At 39.0% G+C, this 22,703-nt stretch overlaps 2 protein-coding genes across 6 annotated transcripts in view; one reads left to right on the forward strand and one right to left on the reverse strand.

The window, feature by feature from the left end:
- The window catches only part of DCUN1D4 (defective in cullin neddylation 1 domain containing 4), a 72,962-nt gene extending 72,132 nt beyond the window's left edge, over positions 1-830 (forward strand). For all 5 annotated transcript variants that reach the window (XM_090035910.1, XM_090035913.1, XM_090035911.1 and 2 more), the window contains one exon: positions 24-830. In XM_090035910.1, the coding sequence (XP_089892036.1) occupies positions 24-79 (56 nt within the window). In that variant the 3' untranslated portion in view covers positions 80-830. The remainder of the gene's footprint in view (positions 1-23) is intronic.
- On the reverse strand, positions 455-22,628 carry LRRC66 (leucine rich repeat containing 66). Its single transcript, XM_090035916.1, has 4 exons — positions 21,807-22,628; positions 19,658-19,827; positions 16,310-16,652; positions 455-15,069 (listed from the first exon to the last, which is right to left on the reverse strand). Exons 1-4 carry the CDS (start codon positions 22,306-22,308, stop codon positions 12,443-12,445), a joined length of 3,642 nt encoding a protein of 1,213 aa, XP_089892042.1. The 5' UTR covers positions 22,309-22,628; the 3' UTR covers positions 455-12,442.
- Between the last annotated feature and the right edge of the window lie 75 nt (positions 22,629-22,703).

The raw sequence follows: 22,703 nt of genomic DNA on the forward strand, positions 1-22,703 counted from the left end.
AATAATTTGATCTCTCTCTACAGGGCCAGTGTTGTTGGATGAATTTGTGGAGTGGTATAAAGGAAAACAGATGACATAGGAATTTAACTATGCAGAGCTGCTCAAGGGTCACTGTTACCACAGTTATGTCAACCATTAGCCATAAACTGCTGTTTGTATCAAAGTGCATGCTGCTTTTCTTGCACTGTATCCCTTTTGCAGGGAACTTTCGGTGTTTGCTATTTAACAGGCCAGCTCTGCTTGCTGTGTAGCATTGTTCTCTTTGAAAGCTGCTTTGCATTTTGTATTTACACTACAAATTGGTGAACTTGCCAGCGTCCTCACTGTGATTATGTGTATATTGCTGTCTAAATTTTGTATATGTGTATAAAAATGCTTCACCTAGGGATTATTTCTGCAGAAATGTATTGTAAAAATAATTTTGTGGCATATTTCTAGTCACCTTCAATGAATATGTAACTTTTATTTTATCTTTTTTTTTTTTTCATTTGGTCTCAAATGTAGCATTTCCAAAAAAAAAAATTACAGACTGTTTGGACATAATTACCACGAGGAACTATTGCAAGTTTTAATGTTACTGTTTAAGATGCCAGTTTCTGAGAGAAGCTTCATTAAAACTTACTTTGCAGGTACATGCCAAACATCACTTTTCTTTAGCAAGGGAAAAGTATTGGTGTCTTTTAAAAATTATTATTAAAACTGTAATAGTTGTACATGCCAGAGATGATTTCCACTTGGCGAAGAAAGTATGGGCGTTTTAATGTTAAAACTGCAGTAGTTTGATTATAGTAGGCACAAGTGAGCAAATTAAAGTACCTTTGAAAAATGGGTTTTAGACTTTTGTAAATTGCCTTTGGCATATTTCTTTTGCTTTGATTTTCTCAAGGTTGTTTGAACTGTGTTGCCATAAAGAGAAATTTAAACTTTTATCTAAAATTAGTGCTGGGGGAGTTAAGACCTATAATCCCTAACCAACAGTTAACCTAGGTTTGGATTTTTGTTTGTAATTTCAGTTAGTTTTTCCCATGCTATAAATTTGTGTGACTGAGTAACTAAAAATTACACTAAATAACGAAAAGTTACTACTTTTTTCATGCTGGGTTTGGATTTTCCTGACAGAATGTCCATTGCAGGCAATGGGCACATTAAACACCAGCATTTAAGAGTTAATGATGTAATTCCTTTTTTACGGGGCCCCTTCCTTTTTCACTCATTTGATTATTTACATAAGAAGGTGATAGCCATTGCTTTGGGAAGATGAGTGAATGGAGTGGTGTCTTAAGTTCTCTGCTTTTGTCATGTTGTCTTTGCCTTACCTTTCTTCGTAAAGTAATGTCTATGTTGATTTAAAAAACAGATTGTTGAAGTATCTGGTGCTATTAAATGTTGGCCCATAAGGATCAGTTAAAATATTCCAAACTTCCAACTGTATTAAAGGTCCAGTTCTGCTATTATTGAAATCTCTGACAAAACTCCTGATTGTGTCAAAGACAGAACTTTGGGATGAAGCCTAATTAATCAAAAGCACACCAAGCTGCTCTGCTGGACCAGAAAGTCTAAGGTCTTTTGCTACTTGTAATTGGTTTGTGTTTAAAACTGTTTTTTTCCGAATTCAACCACCAAAGACAAAAGTCATGTATATATTTAAAAGTATATGTGCATATACAAAATCTAAAATCGCATCATTGTAAAATGAAAATACTGCCTTTTCCCACCAAAGTCATGTTTAGGTTGCCAGGGGATAAAAACAAATAGAACTCTCAAAGTTCTCATAATGACAAAGCATACATAATTGTTACTTGTTTGTATGCTAACACATAATATGAATTCCATATTTGATGCTAGTTTGCACATGATGGTAATTAAATGGAGTATGGCATTTGTTTACAATAAGCCTCTTATTAAAACACCTGTTTTTAATAAGATTTCTAATGTAAATGTGTATGTTACTACAGGTATAGCTATAGAGAAAACATCTGTGGAGCTACTGGTTTAGTTCTCTAAAATAACTTGGAAGCAATATTGCTTGAAAAGTTAGGCTGTATCATGGTTGCTGGAAACTTAAGTGAAACACTGTAAGTGTTCATAAATACTAAGCTAGTTACAATTTCAGGCAAGCTTTTAGCAAGGGTGGCACAGTTAATGCTAAAATACAAGATTTGTGGCAGAAAAATTTTTGTATGTTGCAAATAACCTGGCTTCCAATAATGGAGGCAAGAGCCAAAGAAACTCAGTAATGTGATAGATATCTGGCAAAACAGGGTCAATAGAAATCTGTGTGTTTAGATCACACCCTGCTGTTTTTTGCAGATTGTACTGTTTAACAGAATCTAAAATTTAATTTAAAAACTATTTTTTAGGAGGGGAAGCAAAGAGGGGGAAATTGGTTTAAATATGGACCATATTAATGATGACTGGAATTGCCTATCCTTTCAGTTGAAGAGATGAAATTTGTATTTTTGGTCCTCAGCAAGTTTCTAATATGCAGGTGTCATAAAGCAGACCCCTAACATACTTGCAGATAATTAGCACTTTTATTGGCATTTACATTGTAGAAACCCAAAGCTGAATGACTTGACACTGAATGAATTTCCCAGCTCATTAACCCAGCTTGCCATTCTGCTGCCTTTCCTGTAGTTGGTCTGTGGATAAACAGAGGACTTCAAGGCTGAATGCATCTTAGAGGAACAACTTTTTACATTAAATTACAACTTTTTAAAATTTGTTCACTTTGCCTTCTATTAAGTACATAGTTTCCTTTAAGAAAAAATAGCACATTGTCATACCCGTTGTTCTTTAATAGAAAATGCAGAAAATGTACCAATTTTTTAGCCAAAAGTTAAATCAAAGACACAGAATAGTGAGGAGCATATCTTAAATTCTTTGCACATACTTCTAGTGTAAAATACTTGTCCCTATAGTGAAGATTTAATGATCTATGTGTAACTGTGGCAAGTAGAGAGAGGAAATTAGTGTTCTGGTACTATATTGATTCATATCACAAAAATATTTAAGTTTGATTAATGATAGGCATTGTTAAAGTTCCTTATTTAATAGATTAAGAATAAGGAATGTTAGTTTCAGGAGAACACTGTTAGGTTATAGTTATACCAATTCTTTCTGCTGCCAGATAGAGTAGAACAATCCTACACTAATAGATGGGGATGTGCTGTTTATTCCTGAGTATTACCTTTATTGTCCATTTTAAAACAAGTCTATTGCAAATAAAAATACAGTGTAAGCAATGAGAATTGATTAAGAATAAGTTTTTGTAGCAGCTCCCATTGTGAGTTTAAACAAACAATTAACCACAGATTTTTACTATTGTATCAGAAGCTCAAGTGTTTCATTATTTCCTCAAAAGTGCTAATGCACAATCAAATGGGGCTGCTGATCTAATGTTCTTCAGACATATTTTGGATGGGATGGAGGTGTGTCTTAGTTTTGCTGGGGCTTTTACAGATTTCTGTGGACCTTTCGTCACATGTTTAACGCATTTGTTTCAAGAGTATTTTAAGAAACTTAAGTATGAGAACTTTAAAGGTTAGCTTGTGCCCCTGATTTCGTATACCTGCTAGAAATACCTCTTGTAAGCCTTATATTTTATCCTTTCATATTGTACAAGTGTATAGAATTCATTTACCAACACAACCATTGGTTGTCTGTAATTCAGATCAAAATTTGAGGGGGGGTTGTGTGTGTGCGGGGGAGGGGGTTGTGCATGTGTTGTTGCAAAATAGTTTTTACCAACACTGCTGTTACGGGGACAACAGTTAACCTACAACTGTGAATGCTCTTAGGTATTTGCATATTACATACATGTGGCGTGCTACAGTCCTGTGACTCGCAGCCTGACTAAAGTACTGTTATGCCACTTAACCTGAGTTCAGCTCGTTGGCTTTTTTAGGTTATGCTGGAGTTAATGGATCCCACAAATAAACAGTATTTGTGTTGGTTTCAGAACCTGACTTTTTCTGTGGCTCACAGTTCAAAAACAGACTTTCTTCTGAATTTGCTGTGCAAAGTACTGGCCCAGAACTGACCTTGTTTAGAAGAGACTTAGTTCTTTTTAAAATACAGTTATAGTTGAACTTGCCTATATAATCTAAGTTAGGTTTTAGTTTTTTTAGCTATTTACATTTGTGTTAAACTTTAGTGTTTTGGCTACTTTTGTAGTACTGCAGAACTTCTGTGCAGCAAATCCTAATGTATTGTGCTAAGGGGCATTTATACAATCTTGTGCTTTTTACTCCCTTAATATAAAGAATAGGCATTATTAAAATTTGTTAGGAAATGCTTTATGCTTAACAGTGGGGTATGTGTATATCTTGTAATTAGAAGTTTTCTTTTTGCAGAGAACTTCTCCAAATATATCTCTTCTAGCGGAACTGGACAATGAGCATCTTTATGAACTGTTCACCTCTCTTTAAATATACACTATTTATGGCATTTCTCTGAATAATTTCATCATCGTGTTGAAAAAAGGGTAGCTCTAGTCCTCATAAATGTAAATAATATTTTATTTGAGGCAGTGTGTAAAACCTCAAATAGCTATATTTTATCTTGTTTTGAAAGGAACAAGTTCTAAAGTAAAATATTTGGCGTGTAGTAAGCTACTCAATTTATATTATGAAGAACAGGCAGGAAAAAATAAATTAAAATTTCTAGCAGTATGGAGTCCAAGAATCCTAACTGAACGATGTATTTTAATAGGTTTTAAATGACAGAAATATGAGTACACCATCTATGTTTATGTGAGTCTGTGATTTTTTATTATTATTTTTTTGAAGTCTTTTTTCACTATTGTGGTTGAATTACAAATCTATTTTTGGGTTAGGGAGAGAGACCTAAAACAATTTAGAGAGAACAAAGAATATTTGAGACAACTCTTAGAGGTCTGTTCTTCTTTAGTATTATATGAAATATTGTTCCTGTCACTCTTACAGAATTCATTTTAAACTGTTAAAACATGTTCCAGAGAATAAGTTTGGAAAAGGGAGCGTCTGGAATAATAATCTAAAATGGAAGTGATGTTGCAGCTGACAAAGAGAAACCACTTTAGTGTTCTCCTGGATAAGTCTTCGGTCAAGAATCCATACAGCAGTTCAAGAATTCATGGAGCCTGTTTGTTGGAAAATGTATTTATCCAACATCAACAGCGTACGGCAGCCTAAGGTTTATCTAAACATAAATTATACTGCTTTTGTTATGCTGATTATACAGATACAGACCCACTTTTATACAATTATTTGGGAGATAACATAAACATTGGTCATGGTGAAAAGTTTTAATATAAACTAGTAGGAGGAAGAGGTTTTGCTTATATTGGAAGGGAGTTTATTTTAATCAATTTGGGTAGTACAAAAGAACACAAGTATTAAGGGAAGATGCATGGGAAAAATAAAGGTTTAAATTGAATAAAAAGGTTGGGGGGGATTTAAGCCATCGGAAAGGACAGTGTTCAGGACCTTGGAGGAAAAGTAGTTTGATAAGTAAGAGCCAGGGAAGGGAACTAAAAGGGAACCTGAAGCTCACATGATCAGGGAAGGTAGAAAAAGCAATAATTTTAGGTGTAGTAATTTGAATGTGTGAGGAAAGAGGGCTGTTATAACTGGGTCAGGATATGGTCAATGGAGAGAGGAGGAGATGGATTAGCATAAAAGAAGGATCACTTGAATTTGGGAACTGCCTTGTTTGGAGAAAGTGGATGAAAGAGGACGGTATAGATTTCATAAGCAAAGGCTTCTCAAGCGTGGGACAAAGAATTATTTTTAAGCAGAAACAAAACTTCAGATACTACCAAATTGAGCTTAATGGGAGTGTTATTAGGGACTGGAAGTTGGCTGAGACTGAACAGAGACACTTGGGACAGAAACAGGTGTTTTGATCATGCAGATAAAGATGGTATAGTTGTTGTTCAGAGAACAGATTAAATCACCTGAATAAAATTTAAAGGGACAAAGTAGGGAATGAAGAACAGAATTCTAAGAGAAGCAACCATGAGAGAGGGAAAAGATTAATAGATACGGGCTGAGTGATTGAGAGCAGCAGTAGATGAGGCTTATAGTTCCCCAGGATTGAGTTTGGATTTGTTGGAGGTAGCCCACAGCCAGCCTGGCTCAATATTGCTACTTGGTCATTCACCCTAGGATGTCAGAGGTGGCTGGATGTGATGCTAGCCACATGACTCACCTGGGTGCTGTGGGCTATGAGAACTGGTATACTTTAACAACATTAGTATGATGGAAAGATGAGAACAGCATTCTGAAAACCAAAACAAAGCACAAAGAGAAGTTGTTATCTGTGACAGCATGAGGAAAAGGTCAATGATGATTATATGAAGGGAGAATACATAACTGTCAGGGACATCACTTGTGGCTTGTGGGAAAACAATGGGTGGTATAGAGAAAAAAAGTGTTGGTGGATTTAGGACAACAAGATTGGCAACAAAGAAGTGGACGAGTGATTAGTGTACTTGGTGGCAAAGGGGTGGAGCAGGATTGGCTTGGTAATTGAAGAGAATAATTTTGGATAGTGGGAAACTGCTTATTCTGGGGTGGGGGGGAAGGCACTTGCTTTTTATAAACATATTTTCATGCAAATGAAGAATGTTGTTATTATCCTGTAAAGCCATAAATTATTTCACTCACTCTGAAAAGCCTCAAAGGGCTTGTCTTCTCTGGGTTGTCAGTGGCCCAGAAATTGGGAGAATATTAATTTCTCCAGAAACTGGGAGAATATTTCTCCTGGTAGAAACCCAGTTTGTAGACATTAAATCTTTTTGTCCTGGAGCAGAAATGGCTACTATGGGAGAAAAATAACCTGACAAAACCAGGTAGAAATTGGTCCTGGGAGATCCTCTTGGAGACTGAACACCTGCACACTTTCTTCCAGCTTAACTCCCGGGAACCAGTAGGTGTGGAGCTGGGGGAAAAGCTCCTCTGCTTTCCCAAGACTGGGGTCACCAGTTGTTTACAGGACTGATGGAAACAGGAACTGGAGGGGTAGCCAGCTGCTCTCTGTTTGCTTCTCACAAGAGAGTTCCCAGTGTAAGAAGTGGGTAGGGGCTTCAGTACTCCCTCCATTTTTGGTTGCTTCTTCTTGCCTCTTCTCTCTCTTCCACCACTCAGGTGGGCAGTGGGGACAGCAGTTTAAAAGCTGGTGGAGCTGGGCTTAGGGAGGCTTTCCTCAAACACCGTTCCTGTCTCCACTGGCTTTTTAATCACCTGTCCCTGCTGCTCAGCTGGGGGGCAGGGCATGAGAAAGCCAGCTGGGCCATAAACTGGAAGGCTGAGGGAGGTTCTCCCTAGGATGGTGGGACAAAGCCCCTGCCTGCTTCTTGCATTAGAGTCCCATGGAGTTAGATGAGGATTTTTTTGTAGGCCTGTTTTCTCAGCTGAGAGGAAGCAGCGGTGCAAGCTCCTGCCCGCCTCTTGGACTGGAATCCTTGGTGTGAGAAGCAGGTTGGGAGAGGCGGGGGGCTTTGACTTGCTGCTCCAGTCCCTTGGGAATGGGAGGATTGGGGAGCAGCCCATGTTTTCCCCAAACCAGAGTCACCCTGGTCTGGGGAAAGTACAAAGAGCAGGGGGATGGTTGCAGACTCTCTCCTGGAATCATTTCTAGTGGTGCTGTTCCTCCCAGGCTGGAGTGGCATGGGTTTGGCAGCAGCAGGGCAAGGAGGGCTGTGTCAGCACAGCCCTTGCTAACGCTTGAACAGACAACAGCTATGTCTGTGTGGCCCAGAAACAGAATTCTGTGGCAGGCCATGCTCCCATATTCCTGTAGACCACTGAGTGAGGTGGAATGGCTCTCTCAGCTGGTTATGGCCTGGGAGCCATATGTTTGACACTCCTGATGCACTGGGTTGTTTTAACAGGAGCATCTGCAAATCAAGGAAAATGATTCTTCCACTCTATTTGGTACTTGAGGCCTAATCTGGAGAACTGTGTCCAGTTTGGGTACCCCACTTAACGAAAGATGTGGATTAGATTAGGAGCCCAGCAGAGAGGGACAAAAGTAGCTTGGGAAACATTTATGAAGAAAGCCTGAAAGAGCTAGGGTTATTTAGTCTGAAGGGGAGAAGACTGAGGCAGGATTTGATAACAATCTCCAAATACTTGAAGGGCAACTGTAAAGAAGATGGAGATGGTAGTTGTAGGAGACAGGACTAGGGGCAATGGCTTCAAGCAGAACAGGAAATTTAAATTGTAGATTAGGAGAACCTTGCTGACTATAAGGGTAGTCTAGCATTGAACAAGTTACCTAGAGAAGTTGTGGAATTGCCATCTGGAAATTTTCCAGAACTGTGTAGGCAGACACTTGACTGGGATGATTGAGTCAGGGATGATCTTGTTTTGAAGAGGGGCCTGGACCAGATAACCTTGTAGGGCTGGAAGAGAACAACATGGCTAAACTGCTACAATAATTGGCATAAATTGCTAGTGGCCATGTCCACAGAGACCCAGATTGATAAATACAGGAGTGAAATAAAGAACAAATGACTATCTAACTGTCTCTTTAAAAGCATTTCCATTTCATTATTCAGTTACCTTAGAAGTGTAGAAGAATTCATATAGGTTAAGAGGAGCTGACAGGGCTAACAGAGGTATTTGTCTAAAGTGGGAAGTGACCTTAACCTGTTCCACATCCAGTTAAGCTGTCTAAATCTTTATCAGATATAGTGACACCTGTCTATCCTAATTGATGGTAGTAGTAAAAGTCATCTGATTGGGACCTTCCACAGCTGTTTTTCTCCCAGCTTAATCTTCCAACAAAACTAAGTCTTCTGGGTCAGCAGTTCGGCTTTGCTTTTGGCTAAAGTAGAGTCTATCCTTTTTACATTAATCCAACAATAAGTATTTTTTTTCTTTTTACTATTTTTTCATCATAGCACTGAGTTTATTCCTGAATGTTTAGCTCAACTTGTGCAACTACAAGTATTTTAGGGAAAACTATCACAGATGTTCTTAACCTGTTGTGTTGCGTCCTTTCTTTTCCCTCCCTCCTCTCATCAAGTGGAGTTCCCCAGGGGTCTGTCCAGGGCCCAATATTGTTTGACATCTTAATAATGATTTGACTGATGGCATTGATTGATGCTTAGCGAATGTGCAAGTGATGCTAAGTTGGGTGGAGTTGCAGATACTCTGGAAGCTAGGACTAGGATCCAAAATTACCTGGATTGACTGGAGAAGTTGTCTTCAATCAATCAGATGAAATTCAACAAGGACTTGGGACAGAATTATCTCATGCACAAATACAGACTGGGGAGTGACTGGCTAGGCTTCAGTGCTGCACAGAAAGGACCTGGGGGTTACAGTAAACCATAAACTGAGATGAGCTAACAGTATGCTCTTGTTACAAAAAAGGGCCAACAGCATCCTGGGTTGTATTAAGAGAGGTGTTGCTTTCAAATCAAGGGAAGTGATCTGTTCTGTTCAGCAGTGAAGCCTCACCTGAAGTACTGGGTCTGGTTTTGGGGCCCCCAGTTCAAAAAGGATGTGGACAGATTGGAAAGAATCCAGTACAGAGCAACAAAACAAAGTCCTGGAAAGCATGATTTAGGAGGAAAAGCTGAAAACTAGATGTGGTACATCTAGAGGAGAGGAGAGCTATTATAGTAGTCTTCACCGAGCTGAAGGGTAATCATAAAAAGAATGGAAATAGGGGAAGAGACTGGGACCAATGGCCTGAGGCTGCAGCAGAGTCCATTTTGGCTGGAGATTAGGAAGAACTTTCTAAGGGTAGCCAAGTATTGGAAGAGACTACCTAGAGAAATGCAGTTCCCATCCCCAGAAATGTTCAAGAGTGGTTTAGGTTAGACAAATACTTGTCTGGGATAGTTGAGTCAGAGATGCTCCTGCCTTGAGCAGGGGAGTGGAGTAGATGATCTTTTGAAGTTCCTTCAGCCCTACTTTCCTATGATCTAAATTTAGTTTCAGGGACCTCCTAGCAAGCCTACTCTTTGTTAAATGTTTTAAACTGCTTTCTTCACAAAGATGAGGGCAACTGAACAGTGCTTTCCTCTTACAGAATGCTTTCTATCCACAAATCTCAATGTAGTAGACATATATGTTAATTAATATTCATATGAGCCTGTAAGGGAGAAGAATGACTTTATAAGACATTCTATCATGGAAAAGCTAGGGGCAGGAAAAAATCAGCTTGAAAGTCTGCTTTTTAAATCACATCACTTACCTTACAATTGTTACTAGTAAAATCTAAGCTGCAATAGCTGTGGAATAAAAGGAAAGTAAATTCCCCATTTTTCCTTTCCCCCTAGCACTTTGTGCATTAGCCACTTCCCCTGTTCTGTAGAGCAGGGCTAGCTAACTGGCAGCCCTCAAGTCCCATCTGGCCTACAAGGGGTTAAAGTACAGCTTGTGGGCTCCTGCTGGGCTGCCAATCCCCCATTGTTCCTGCTGCTGGAGTAGCAGCTGCGGTCTCAGAGCAGGGGAGCATGGCAAGAGGAGGCTTGGGAGGTTGGTGCCTGAGCAGTGGGGAGTGGTGGGCTCACATGGCAGCAGTTGTGGGGGGGGCTCAGGTGTGAGGTGGCTTGCTGTGAAGTGGGAGCTTCTGGGGGGCAGGGAGTACTTTTGCTGCTTCTGTGGCAACAGCAGGGTAGGGTAGGGTTGGGTTGGGTTGGGGGTGGGGAGGCTCCCTTGCATGGTTGCAGCAGCAGGAGGGTTTGTTCCACTTGCATGGCAGCAGTGTGGTGGGGGTTTGCCTGCAAAACAATGGCACTGGGGCACTTGTGGTGATGGTTAGGGCTCATGTTGCTCATGCATTGAGGGGACAGAGCATGGTGGGGGGTCTGAATGTGTGGCCTGGGGCCCACAGCTGGTGCAGTTCCTGGTTCCCAGCTGCTCTGAAGTTGCACAGGATCAATTCTGCTACTTTATACTGGGATAGAGCTGGTGGAGCTTCTCTGTACCATTAACTCTTTATTGGAGGGCTCCCTAGTAGAAACAGAAGCAGTAGTAAGTAACCAGACATGTCTAGAGAAAGGAACTGGAGGGAAGGCTGGGCCCTGAGCACACTTGGACCTGCAGAAGAAAACAAAACTAAATGTCAGCAGAATGCAGAAAAATCTTTTGTTACAGTCCTGGTTGAGCCCCTTTCCCTAATGACACCTTGCCAGGTATATGAGACCTAAATCTTGGGCTTTACAAACCTATTAAGCTTACTGAGTCAGTTGTATTCAGACACTTGACTCCCAAATCAGGCTTTTTAACTCGCTCTTAGTTTACAGACTTCATGTCTGGTACTCCTCAGATTAAGTTATGTTATGGTGTAGGTCAGAGCTCACAACAGAACTTGTCCATTTATAAAATTTTAAACCCTTCTGACAAGGGGCTCCTTCAGAGTGACTCCAGTCTCTCGTTAGGTGATTTATTAATTTTGGTGAAGCTGAAATCCACACTGGGAAAACTGGATCCATGGCTGCAGTCAACTCATTGTGTTTGGTTGCTTCTATTTGAATAGGAGATCATCGATGTTGATGACATCCATGGCTTTTTGCTCCTTCTCCCCCCACTACAGCTGTTTGTCTTTTTCCCTATGAAAATACCATACTTACTGGTATTTTCAAGGAAAGATTTATTCCTTCATTCTACCTTCCAAAAACAAGGTGTGCATCTTATAGAGGGGCATGGGCTATGCGAGAAAATATGATGATAAACAAGACATTTATGAGTGAAGCATAGAAAAATACTTCAGGATTGCTGAGAGATGGAAAGTGTCACAGTTACTAAGTGGGTTATTCATTTAAAATAACTAGAATGGACATAGACACAGCTTTAAATGTTTTTTCTACGTACCTCAAGGTGGTACCAGGCGACTTATGAATGCTGAGGCGGATGGCGCATGGCATCCCACAGGAGCGCTGGGAGGTCTCCAGTATGTTTGGCAGCAGACCTGGAAGTGGACCAGAAGCACTTGTGGTTCACTTCTGGGTCTGCCGGGGTGTGCATGGGGGGGATCCCTCTCCCCAACTCCCGACTCGGTGATTGGTGCCTCCTGGGTCTGGGGGGGCACCTGGGGTCCCCCTGCGGCCAGTCGCTGAGCCGGGAGGTGCATTCATGTGCTGCGCCTGGTACCTCGAGGTATATAGAAAAAACATTTAAAGCTGTGTCTGTGGCCAAATACCTGATTCTCCAAAACTTAGGCTGAATTGAATCGGGACCATGATCCAAATCAATTAATCGAATCACTGCCCCCAATTTAAGCTGAATCCAAATCAAATACAGCCTGTTTTGCACACCCCTACCCCACAGCATACAGCTTGCACAGCATGTAGCTCAGGGCCTGTGACTGGTGTGGCATGTGTCACCCCGGCTACTCTCAAGCTGGACAACCCTGATCTAAATACATTAGTGCTGTATTAACTATTACATGCCTTTATAAATATTACAAAGTCTTTATATGGATATTTAACATTTACTTCTCAATTTGTGCAGTCCTTCATTTTCCTGGTTTCCAGAACGTTGGCAAAACTATCAAATACTCTTTTCTTCTTAACAAAAAAAGTACCCTGACCTAAACTGGTTTTATTTGCTTGGTCAGGTTTTTCACTTGACTTATGGAGATCTGCCGCCATCTGTAGATTTTCCAAATCTGCCAAAGAAGCTTCATTTCCATTCTCCTTGGAATCAGTTCTTTTAGAGATGGTGTCTCCTTTTGCATGCTTTGGGAGCTCACATAAACTGGGTTGTAAATTTTCACTTAAAAAGCTTTGGGTATGTGATGAGGAACAGACATTCTCTCTTCCCTGATCCAGTTGTAAGCATCTTTCTCCATCAAAAAATGAGTGTGTTGTCTTAGAAGAGCTAATGTGACTTGAATCTGCCATGCTACTATGCAACGGTAGTTCTGTTTGGTATGGGCTAGAATTTTCTTTATCTATTCCAGACAAGAATTGTTCTTCCTTGTATTCATCAAAGCCCTTTTGCATTCTTTGTGCACAAGTCTCAGAAATGTTCATATGCTGCTGCTGCACTAAATTCTGTGTCTCAGTAGTCTTTGGAGCAGGTTTTGCATGTGTGCTTTCAGAATGGGACTGAAGAGAGAATTCATCAACAGCTAAATTGGACTGTGGTGACAATACTTTCTTAGCGACCATGTCTGAACCCAAATCCATGCATGTAAACATAAAATTGTTGCTCATGTGAGGTGTGTTAACATCTCCCATATTTAATGTAAAATTGTCTTTGCTACAGTTCTTCAGGGAAGAACACTGAGCTACATGGTTTTCTTCCATATTAATCTCAGTTTCATCTTTCTGATCAGGCTTGTCAAACTGCGACGTGAGAGCAGAAGATTGATCCAGTTGCAAATCAGTGGCATTAGAAATACTGTCCTCTTTACCTGCAGTAGATCTGGGAGAATATTTTAATGATAAAATTGCATTATCAAAACTTGTACTGTATTTGCAGAATGAATTAGAACTCATGTTTTGTGTTGCTGAATGTGGACTGGTAACATACTCTGACTTGAACAGATCGGGAGTTTCATAAGTTGGCAGACCATCTGGGTTTAAATCTGACAAAATTATGTGACTGCTGAATTCATCAACCTGAGATGTATTGAGCTGAAGAGTGAGTGGATTTGTTTCAGACATACCAGTACCTGATTCAGAAGTAATAACTGTTTCAGAACATTCTTTATTTTGATTTTTGTGTTCTTCCATTGCATCTTTAAATTCAGAGCTAATGTTAGGACTCCTTAGCAACGTAGAGAACTTCTCAGTACCACTGTTTAAGTAAACTTTTTCCAGTCCTGGCTGACTGGTTAAGTGATCATTGCCAATATCAGATTGCTCGAAGTCGCATTCTGCTAAAGAATTACAATCACTCAGTGTGAATTCAGACCCTTCATCTGCAGAGGTGCTGTCACTATAGATATCAACTGGATTGTTTTCGTTAGTTTTAATATTAGATCCATACCCTGGTATGCTAGCACAAGAGTTTCCTTGTACTTGCCAGGTGTTAAAATTTTCATATACATCATTCTTATAACTCTTGGGCAAAATAAAATCCTCCTTGTCACTAAATACATTCATGTTATCATTTATTTCAAGCACTGTATCATAGTTATGGTTTTGGGGCTTAAACTGTTGCATGGTTAGTGATTCAGTATGGGATGTCACTTCTCTCAGCCTAGGAGAATCCAGCATAGATGCTGCAAATTCAGAATGCAACAGATCAGAGCTTTTGTTTACATCACTGCTTCCAGGTATCTGTCCATTTACGTGTATTTGGGCTAAAGAGTTTCCTCCTGTGAAACATGAATCTCCATTAATTGAGTATTTTAGACTATCATGTGATGAAATATCACTGCTTCTAGATTGGCTTGGATTGGTGTTTTTGCTGTTCTGATGGTCTGATCTTAAAGAAAAGTGTTCATTATCAGTAACTATATCTGCTTCACTAGCAGAATCAGTTGCTCGACTATTTGAAGACATCTTTTGTTTATTTATTTTGATACTGTTGCTGCTTTGTTCTTGGTTTCTTTCTTCCTGTACTCTGTTATGAAGTGCAAGGTGATGCAAGCTAGAGGAGCCTACATCTTCTGAGGAGCTTCCAGTCAAAAAAGATGAATTGTGCCATGCCTTGGTTGGTGCAGTTTTGTTATTCTCTCTTGTCAGGGTTTCAGCTGAAAAATGTTGATTGCAATGTGTGTTTTCTGAAGCTGAACTTTTGTTTCTGCACATTTGTCTCCACAAGGGGCTAATGTAAGGTCTGCTTAAAGCTCCAAGACAAAATGCACAAACAAACGTGATGAACACGGAGAGGCAGACTGCCAAGGTAAAGTCTTGCTCTGTTCTCCCTCGTCTAAAAGCAGCATTGATATCTCTGATATTTCTAACCAAGAATGGTGAAAGCTTTTGCTTCACTTTCACATCATAGATCAGATATTTTTTTGTCTTGTTGAAAATACACACATACAGTCCTTCTGCAGATTTCCCAACATTATATATAACTAAATTGTTAATTTCATTCTGTTTAATATGAGGAAGCCAGTTATCTTTGGAAATTCTGCCACCAGGAGTCCACCAATAGACTTCTTCTTTTTCTGAAATGGAATAGAAAATAGTCAAGAATTAAAGGCTGACTACAAATATAAATCTTGTTGCTTGATGGTCTTGATTGTCATAACAATTTTAAAAGGACCCCATGCCTGGTATCTCTCTAAATATTTTACGTGTTAATTTTTCATTTTAAAACACTTATCTACCAATAAATTGGTGGGTTATAAAAGGTATTCTCTTCATCTGCATTTCTGCTATGAACTGTTGTGTACCAAACTGCCATACTTTAAATGAGAAAAAAAATTGTTGGGAGAATTTTTGGAATTACACAAATGCCATCCTGATTTACACTAATACCTGACTTACTGTCTGTCTCATGATAAATATTTATCTATAGCTGTATCTATCTGACAGTCAATTGAAACTTCTCTGAGTGCACTATGTGGTTGCCCATAGTTTATGGCATACCTTTCAGGTACTGTATTTATATATGGGCTCAAGAATCTGTATGAACTTTCTGTTCGTTTTTGGATACAATTTAGTGTATTTGGGCATTTAGAGAGAAACTTTCTCATGGTTTTTTATTCTGGTAGTAGATACTAGCTGGCAAACATATTTGTTCATTTGGGAGGTAAACCATTCTAAAAGAAAGGTCCTCGAACCTGCTTTTTACTTTCCCATTAGTCTGTTGGTGCCCAGCTACCTTGCCTTCCTAACCAGCGCAACATTTCCTTGTTTATTCAGACTCTGTCTTAGCCTTTCCTCTAAGCAGGGAAAGTCTTAGCCTCATGGATTTTGTCACTGACATTCAGAGGGTTTAATATTAGTAGTGGGTCAAGGAGAAATTGTTTATGGAGTGAGTTGTGAGCTTAGGGCTTTGGGTAGTGACAATGATAAAATAAAACTCCTTTCCCTTCAACAGTTCATTATAAAACACCAACTTGTTCTATCTTATTTCTCTTTGAGTTACCCAGAAACAGTATCCAATAGCCATTGTTTCTAATAGACCTATTCTGTTTTCTTCATCTTCCAAACTACCTAGCAATTTCTAATATACTAGCTGTTCTTAGTTACTTGTCTGACTACTGTTTCATTATAAATTAGCCTCTCTCATATCCTCATCTAGCAGCATTTTTAAATAAAAATATTTTTAAGCTAACTTTAAGAATTAACATAAACTTGTGATAAAATACACCTGAGATTATTTAGTGTGAAACCTTTTTAATCCTGCATGTGTTTTGCAGGAATTTTAGCTGTGGATGGATACACAATTGTGTTACATACCCCATGTTTCATCCACGCCACAGTGTAGCACAGATATCTCTCCTGTTTCGATAATAGCTTTCTTTAGTGAAACGTTATCATCCACAAGCATTTCACAGTTTAAATCCAAACTTGTGAGAGACAGTAGAGGTTTTCCCAGGTTGCTGATAGGTTCACTGCATAAAATACTCATTTTTTTCCTCAAGGATACAGAAATAAAACTAAGGAATTGTTTGAAACGCATCAGCCTGCAATTGCATATCCAGGGATTGTTTGATAAATCCACTTCAAGATGAAATATGTTGAGTTCTATGAACATCTCTGGTAGAATGGTTGTCATAACGTTATTGCTGAGATCAAGAACCTATTTGGAAATAAATTGCTTAAAATTAATTTATAAAACGTAAAAAAGAATGGCATGTAACTTTTGTATCATTAGAACAAATGGCATCTTAAATATATGAATACTAAACACTTAAGGAAGCACGAGAAAGGAAACATTCCTAATATTGTAAATATAATTGCCCTACAGTTTTGCTGATTGATTTGATCATTTAAAAGGTACAGAAAATGCCAATTCATATATTAAGAGCAAAGGTTTCTCTCCACAAAATTTGATCATAATATGTGGACCTCCTGCATAGTGTGCTGGGTCCTCTCCATGGTGTTCCTCTTAGTAGTCGGTGACTAGGAGCCTCTGTGAAAGACTGTTTATTCATGAAAATGCTCTATGCTTTTTTTTTTTTTTTTACTGTTTGGTTCACCACCAGCCTCCTCATCAGTGTACCTCCAGAGCCATGTTTCTCAGCCTGCTTCTGAAACCCCTTCTCCACAAAAAGGAAAGGTGATGGGATTAGAATTAACTTACTTTAAAGTCTGCTTTAGCGTATGAGGGGGGAAAGAGAAAAAGTGAATACTATAGAGTACAGCTGTTCTCGCAGGACCCTCCCTGTTCCTCTGTTCATGTCCTTGTTTTTAACAGTAACTTTATTTCCTTCAACCCAGAACATTGCCTCAATAGTATTCTCTCCTTCTGTTCCCTGATTAAATCATTTTCACCCCTTCAGTGGTTTAATATTAGAGGAGGATAATTCTGCAATATATACACACAGATGATCAACTTAGGTGAGGAATGAAGCATGAATGTTAAGTAGCCAAAAGTAAAAGTGTAAAGGCAAAACTATATTAAACAAACTCTACTATTGAACTCTATTTACCACTTTTTGATTTGAAATCTTGTTAATTTAAAAATCTTGGTCCTGTGGAAATGGAAAATATAAATAAAAGATCTTAGGTCCCAATTGGTTATTTTAATTATTATTATATTTCCTCCTATTCTTCTTTGCAAATTTGTCTTTGGGTAATGTCTATACTTTAGCACAGAAATATCTGAACTACCTTTAAATGAGTTAGATTGGGTCCATGAAGCAATGGAGCAGAGAGCTTCATGGAGGCTAACTGACCCTTGCTATCAGCAGTCCATAACACAGACCAGTGATTCTCAACCAGTGTGCTGTGGATCCTGGGGAGCCTTGGGATCCTTTCAAGGGTGCTGTGGGTTGCCACACAATTTTAACAAAGATAAACCTAGAGATTTTAAATAGGAATCCATGGTGTTAAAACATTCTAGTCTACTGTGTGTCTTTCTGAATTCTTAGTAAAACTAATGAAAACTGAGATCTGGCTTCTTTTGAGTACCTTGAGTCTAACAAAGTTGAGAAATACTGTCATAGACATATTTTGTCTATTGATCCCTTTTTCTGTTAATGAACAAGAGTGACCAGGAAAAATAACTTGAGTTATGTTTATTGCATTCTGGAACTACATGGTCTGGCCACTAAGGTAAGTGCATCCATACATAGTATGTTGTAAAAGCCATGTTAACCTGTGTTTTGGTTGATAGGTAAGTCCATGCATCTTGCTTGTACTTTTATAATGAGTCTGCACCAGCTTCTCTAACTGTAGAGGGCTTTACTAAGGAAGAAGCACCACACATTTCATGACTCCTGGTAACCTAAGCCAGATCCTGTGAAGAATCCAGATGACAGATTTTTCAGGGAACCAGAATTGGGAGATTTTGTTCTCCATATGACTCCTGGTGGACTCTAGTTGCTCAAAGTAGAACATTCTGCCAAATGTGGGCTAAAGTACAAAACATCCCATTAGATTTATAGATTTTTGTGTCGGAAGGGACCTCAGCAGATCACTGAGTCCAACCCTCTGCCCTGGGCAGGAAAGAGTGCTGGGGTCAGATGACCCCAACCAGGTGCATGTTTAGCTTCCTCTTAAAGACCTCCAAGGTAGGGGAGAGCACCACCTATCTTGGAAACCCATTCCAGATTCTGGCAACCCTTACTGTACAGAAGTTCTTTCTGATACCTAACCTACATCTGCTCTCTGTCAGTGTGGCCGTTGTTCCTAGTTACTCCAAGTGGTGCCTTGGTAAACAGAGCATCTCCTATTCCGTGCTGCCCTGCCCAATGAATCTGTAGGCAGCCACAAGATCACCTCTCAGCCTACTTTTGCGGAGGTTGAAGAGATCCAGGGCCCTCAATCTCTCCTCATAGCGCTTTGCCTGCAGGCCCCTAACCACATGAATGGCTCTCCTCTGAACCCTCTTGAGGTTGTCTATATCCCTCTTGAAGTGTGGTGCCCAAAACTGGACGCAGCACTCCAACTAAGGCCTGGCTAATGTCACACAGAGGGGAAGTATTACCTCCCTGGACCTGTTTGTCATGCACCTGCTAATACATGATAAAGCGTGGTTAGCTTTACTGACTGTGTCATCACATTGATGACTCATGTCCATCTTGGTGTCAACAATGACTCCGAGATCCCTTTCCGCTGCTGTGTGAAGAGGACTTTGTTCTTATTTTCAGTTAAAATAAAAGTTTTGTGTAACATGCTTTTCCTTAAATTATTACGTTATCATTAGTCTACTACTTTGAAGTTGGTGTGTATACACATAAGGTTTAAGGAGCTTTGAATGGGATGGGGTGGTTTAGGGAGGAGTGATCAGAGTGAGCAGGCAGTCAGATGACCTCCTGAGGTCTCTCCCAGACCTACTTTTCTATGATTCTATGAATACATAAATAGTAGTGTCATTTCATAAGATAAAAAGTCTACTTTTAAAAACCGGCACACTTAAAAGATGTACAAATATTTGCATATTTTGCGATTTCATGAACTAGTTATGGTTTAAAATAGTTGTCATAGGATGGGGATAAGAGATTTTGTTCAAACATTCAAAAATCATATGCTGATCATGGATTAATGTCTTACTGCTAAATAAACTATACTTAATATATCATTAACAAGTAGTAATGCAAACTCTTATTACTGAACAAATTATAATGCTGGTTTTACAACCTGCAATTTTTTGAGATTCTTGAAGGCATCAGGATGAATTTTGGTTATCTTGTTATTTTGTAAGTAGATATTCTTTAGCTGCGAACAGTTGTGAAAATCATTCTGTTCAATCTGTAATATTTCATTAGATGACAGATGGACACTTTGTAAAGACTGCAGCATTCCTAGTCCTGAAAATACAATGGAAGTCATTGTGAATCTAATGTTCTTGCTTGACAAAATACAAACTGCTTTCTCAGTGCTTCACCAGTTCCCTTAAGTGAAAAATTTTGGCGCAAATGGTTGATGCAGTCCTTGAACTTGCTTTCTATTCCACATTGTCTTGTTTTTAAAGACCACATAATATCAATACCAGTTAGTTTATTCTTTTAGCAATTACTGTGATCTGAAATTCTCCTATTTATGAGTTCAGAAAAACAGGAATACTCCTCCATGCTGTCAAAAAACATCTCCTTATGCATACTTCCCATTTGTAGCTGTTTGCAACTAATAATTTTTTTTCATCTAACTGCTTCAAATGGGGTTCTTGTTGACCATGCCAGCAAATAAAATTAGTAAAATATAGTTATGCAACTCTCCACCTAGTGGCTTTATATGGAGGTTATTTTATAGGGACTCACCCCTAAAAAGCACTTTTGGTAAGAGAATGCTCCAAGGGCATCTTCTGGCTAAACCACATCTTTGGCCAAATTCTGTTGCCAAGCACATATGCACAGTAGCTATTGAAGTCTACTATTATCCCATGCATGCTTTGGGAATGTACTGAATTTAAACACTACCTTCAGGCATGACAGTTTTGGTATATACTGAATTCCTTTAATTTTCATTTGATTATAAACATCAGACCAGTGTTCTTCTGCAAGACATACTGATTTCTTGACATATATGACAGCTTATCAACCACATGGTTACATTTATCTAGCAAAACAATCACTAGGATGCTCAGCAATATTCTAACTCAAGCTGTGTCAATAGCTTCTACAGAAGTGCCTCAGATTTCAAGATAAGGCACAAGTTGCCACTTATTTGGAATCATTTGAGGACAAAAGGGCAAAACAACAGGGTGAAAGTTCATATTCTACTTCAGGGTGTCAAACTGACTTCTGGGCTCCTAGGCTAGATTCATAGGGTCAGTGGTAACAAGGAATCTGGGGGCAGTAGTGGGGATCAGGTTGGCACAGGGTAAGTGAGGGCTGTATCTGCAGTCCTTATGCACCCCACTGTTGCTGACACCCATATCCATCAGGGTCTTGGGGCCCTGAATTCTGGGGCAGACCCAGCCCCCCTGGCCCTTCCCCCAACTTTTGGTAGTCTGCTGGTAGCCCAGCAGGCTAGCTGGGAGGGCTCTGAAGGCTGGAACTTTGACACCCCTGCTCCACTTAAGACTTATTTAAGATTATTCAGGACTACCACAACTTTTGTGTTCCATTTACAGACACTAAAGTGTGTGAAACTTTTAGCATGACCAGAACTTTTTTTCCAAAAGGCATTCAGGGCTCAAGCACCATCATAAATGCCAATATTTTTCTAACTTGTTCACTGCATAATTTGTGTGCTTTTTAGAGCTTCGATTGTCTGTTGAGTCACCATTGCAGTTTCCTCGGTACCATAATCTATGCATCTAAGCCTTAAATCCTTCCCCTTCTTACCATCAGCTGTCAGTTTTGGTTTGAGTTTTAAATTGAATTATATTCAGATACATTTAGAATTGGGTGGCATCTGTGATTAAAAAAAAAAAAAAAAAGAACTGAACTATTTGATTTTGATTTCTGAAACTTTGAAATCTGAGCCAGTTTTGTATGCAAGTTTTCACTTCCCTCAAGAATGGAATTATAAAGTCCCTGTCCTTTTTCACTAATTTTCTTTTGGCTAGGGTAGGGATTTGGACACCACAGATCGGTGGATGCAGATATTGGCATGAGTACATCCAAAGGATACGGAGGCTAAATTCATTGCTTTTTTTGAGGCATTTGGTTACTACAGTGATGAGAACCATAGAAAAGCCTGTAAAAATAATTTTGTTCTGCTCCCTTTGGGCTTGTATTAAGGTGATTTTTTTCATGCCTAACACACCTGACATAACTAAATAACACATTCAACTAAATGAAGTCTGTAAATGTATATTTAAAATCTCTCAGCTGATACTTACCCCTTGGAATTGCACTAAGATTATTTCTCTCAATTGCCAATACTTTTAAAAAAGGAAGGAGACTGTAAGTATACACTTTTCCGTGTTTTTCAGACCAGTCTTCAGATTTACATATATCCAGAACAATATAATAGATAACATTACCATTGAGGTTTAGAGTTTCCAAAAATGGTAGATTTCTGAAGGAATCTAAATGGAGTTCAGAAATCAGGTTATTACTTAGATTCAGGTGTTTGATATTCCATTCTTCGTCTCTCCAGTTAGACCACAGTAGGACACTGATGGTGTTATAACTTAAATCAAGTACTGTTACTGTTGGTGATATATCCGTGGGGATAGCAGACTTCCCCGTAAAAGAACAATTCATCAGGAACTTTCCATCCCACCAGCATTTGGAATTGTAGGGAATACCAAAACTTGTCTCTTGTGACTTGAACCCTGAAGATCCAGTATAATTAAGAAAAAGGACCAGAGCCATGACACTCAAGTAAAAATTTGCCATAATATCTAGAAATAAATACACATAATTATTAATAATTAAGAAGCATGAGGGTAAACAGAAATATCTTAATGTTCCTTTAAGTTAAAAAAACAAACCTCACAATGTCTGTAAACATTCAATTTTCAATTCGTTACTTTTTAAACCGCATATTTCACTTAAAATTCTTAGAAGCATATTTTCAAGTTATTCTTACTTTTTCTCACAGATGATTAGTCCGTACAGCTACTGCTCAAGAATTTGTAAACTATTACTAGGGACTCTTGATCCAATTCATCCCCTGTTGTACATAGTTATTGCTATTGGGCAAAGTCTACCAGTCATAATCTATGACACACAGAAGTGGAATGATTCTCATGCTATCAATAAATAAAACACCAGCACTGCTATCAATAAAC

The sequence above is a fragment of the Crocodylus siamensis genome, chromosome 2 (assembly GCF_052110815.1).
Source record: "Crocodylus siamensis isolate JL-2025a chromosome 2, ASM5211081v1, whole genome shotgun sequence".
NCBI classification, from domain to species: Eukaryota; Metazoa; Chordata; order Crocodylia; family Crocodylidae; genus Crocodylus; species Crocodylus siamensis.

What these genes read in the sequence shown, in the direction of transcription:
- LRRC66 (XM_090035916.1), bottom strand. Translation starts at nt 22,308, where the DNA reads ATGGCAAATTTTTACTTGAGTGTCATGGCTCTGGTCCTTTTTCTTAAT. An exon ending in TCTTAGTGCAATTCCAAGGG is followed by an intron (nt 19,828 to 21,806) that starts GTAAGTATCAGC and finishes TTGTATTTTCAG; the next exon opens with GACTAGGAATGCTGCAGTCT. An exon ending in TGGCGTGGATGAAACATGGG is followed by an intron (nt 15,070 to 16,309) that starts GTATGTAACACA and finishes ATTCCATTTCAG; the next exon opens with AAAAAGAAGAAGTCTATTGG.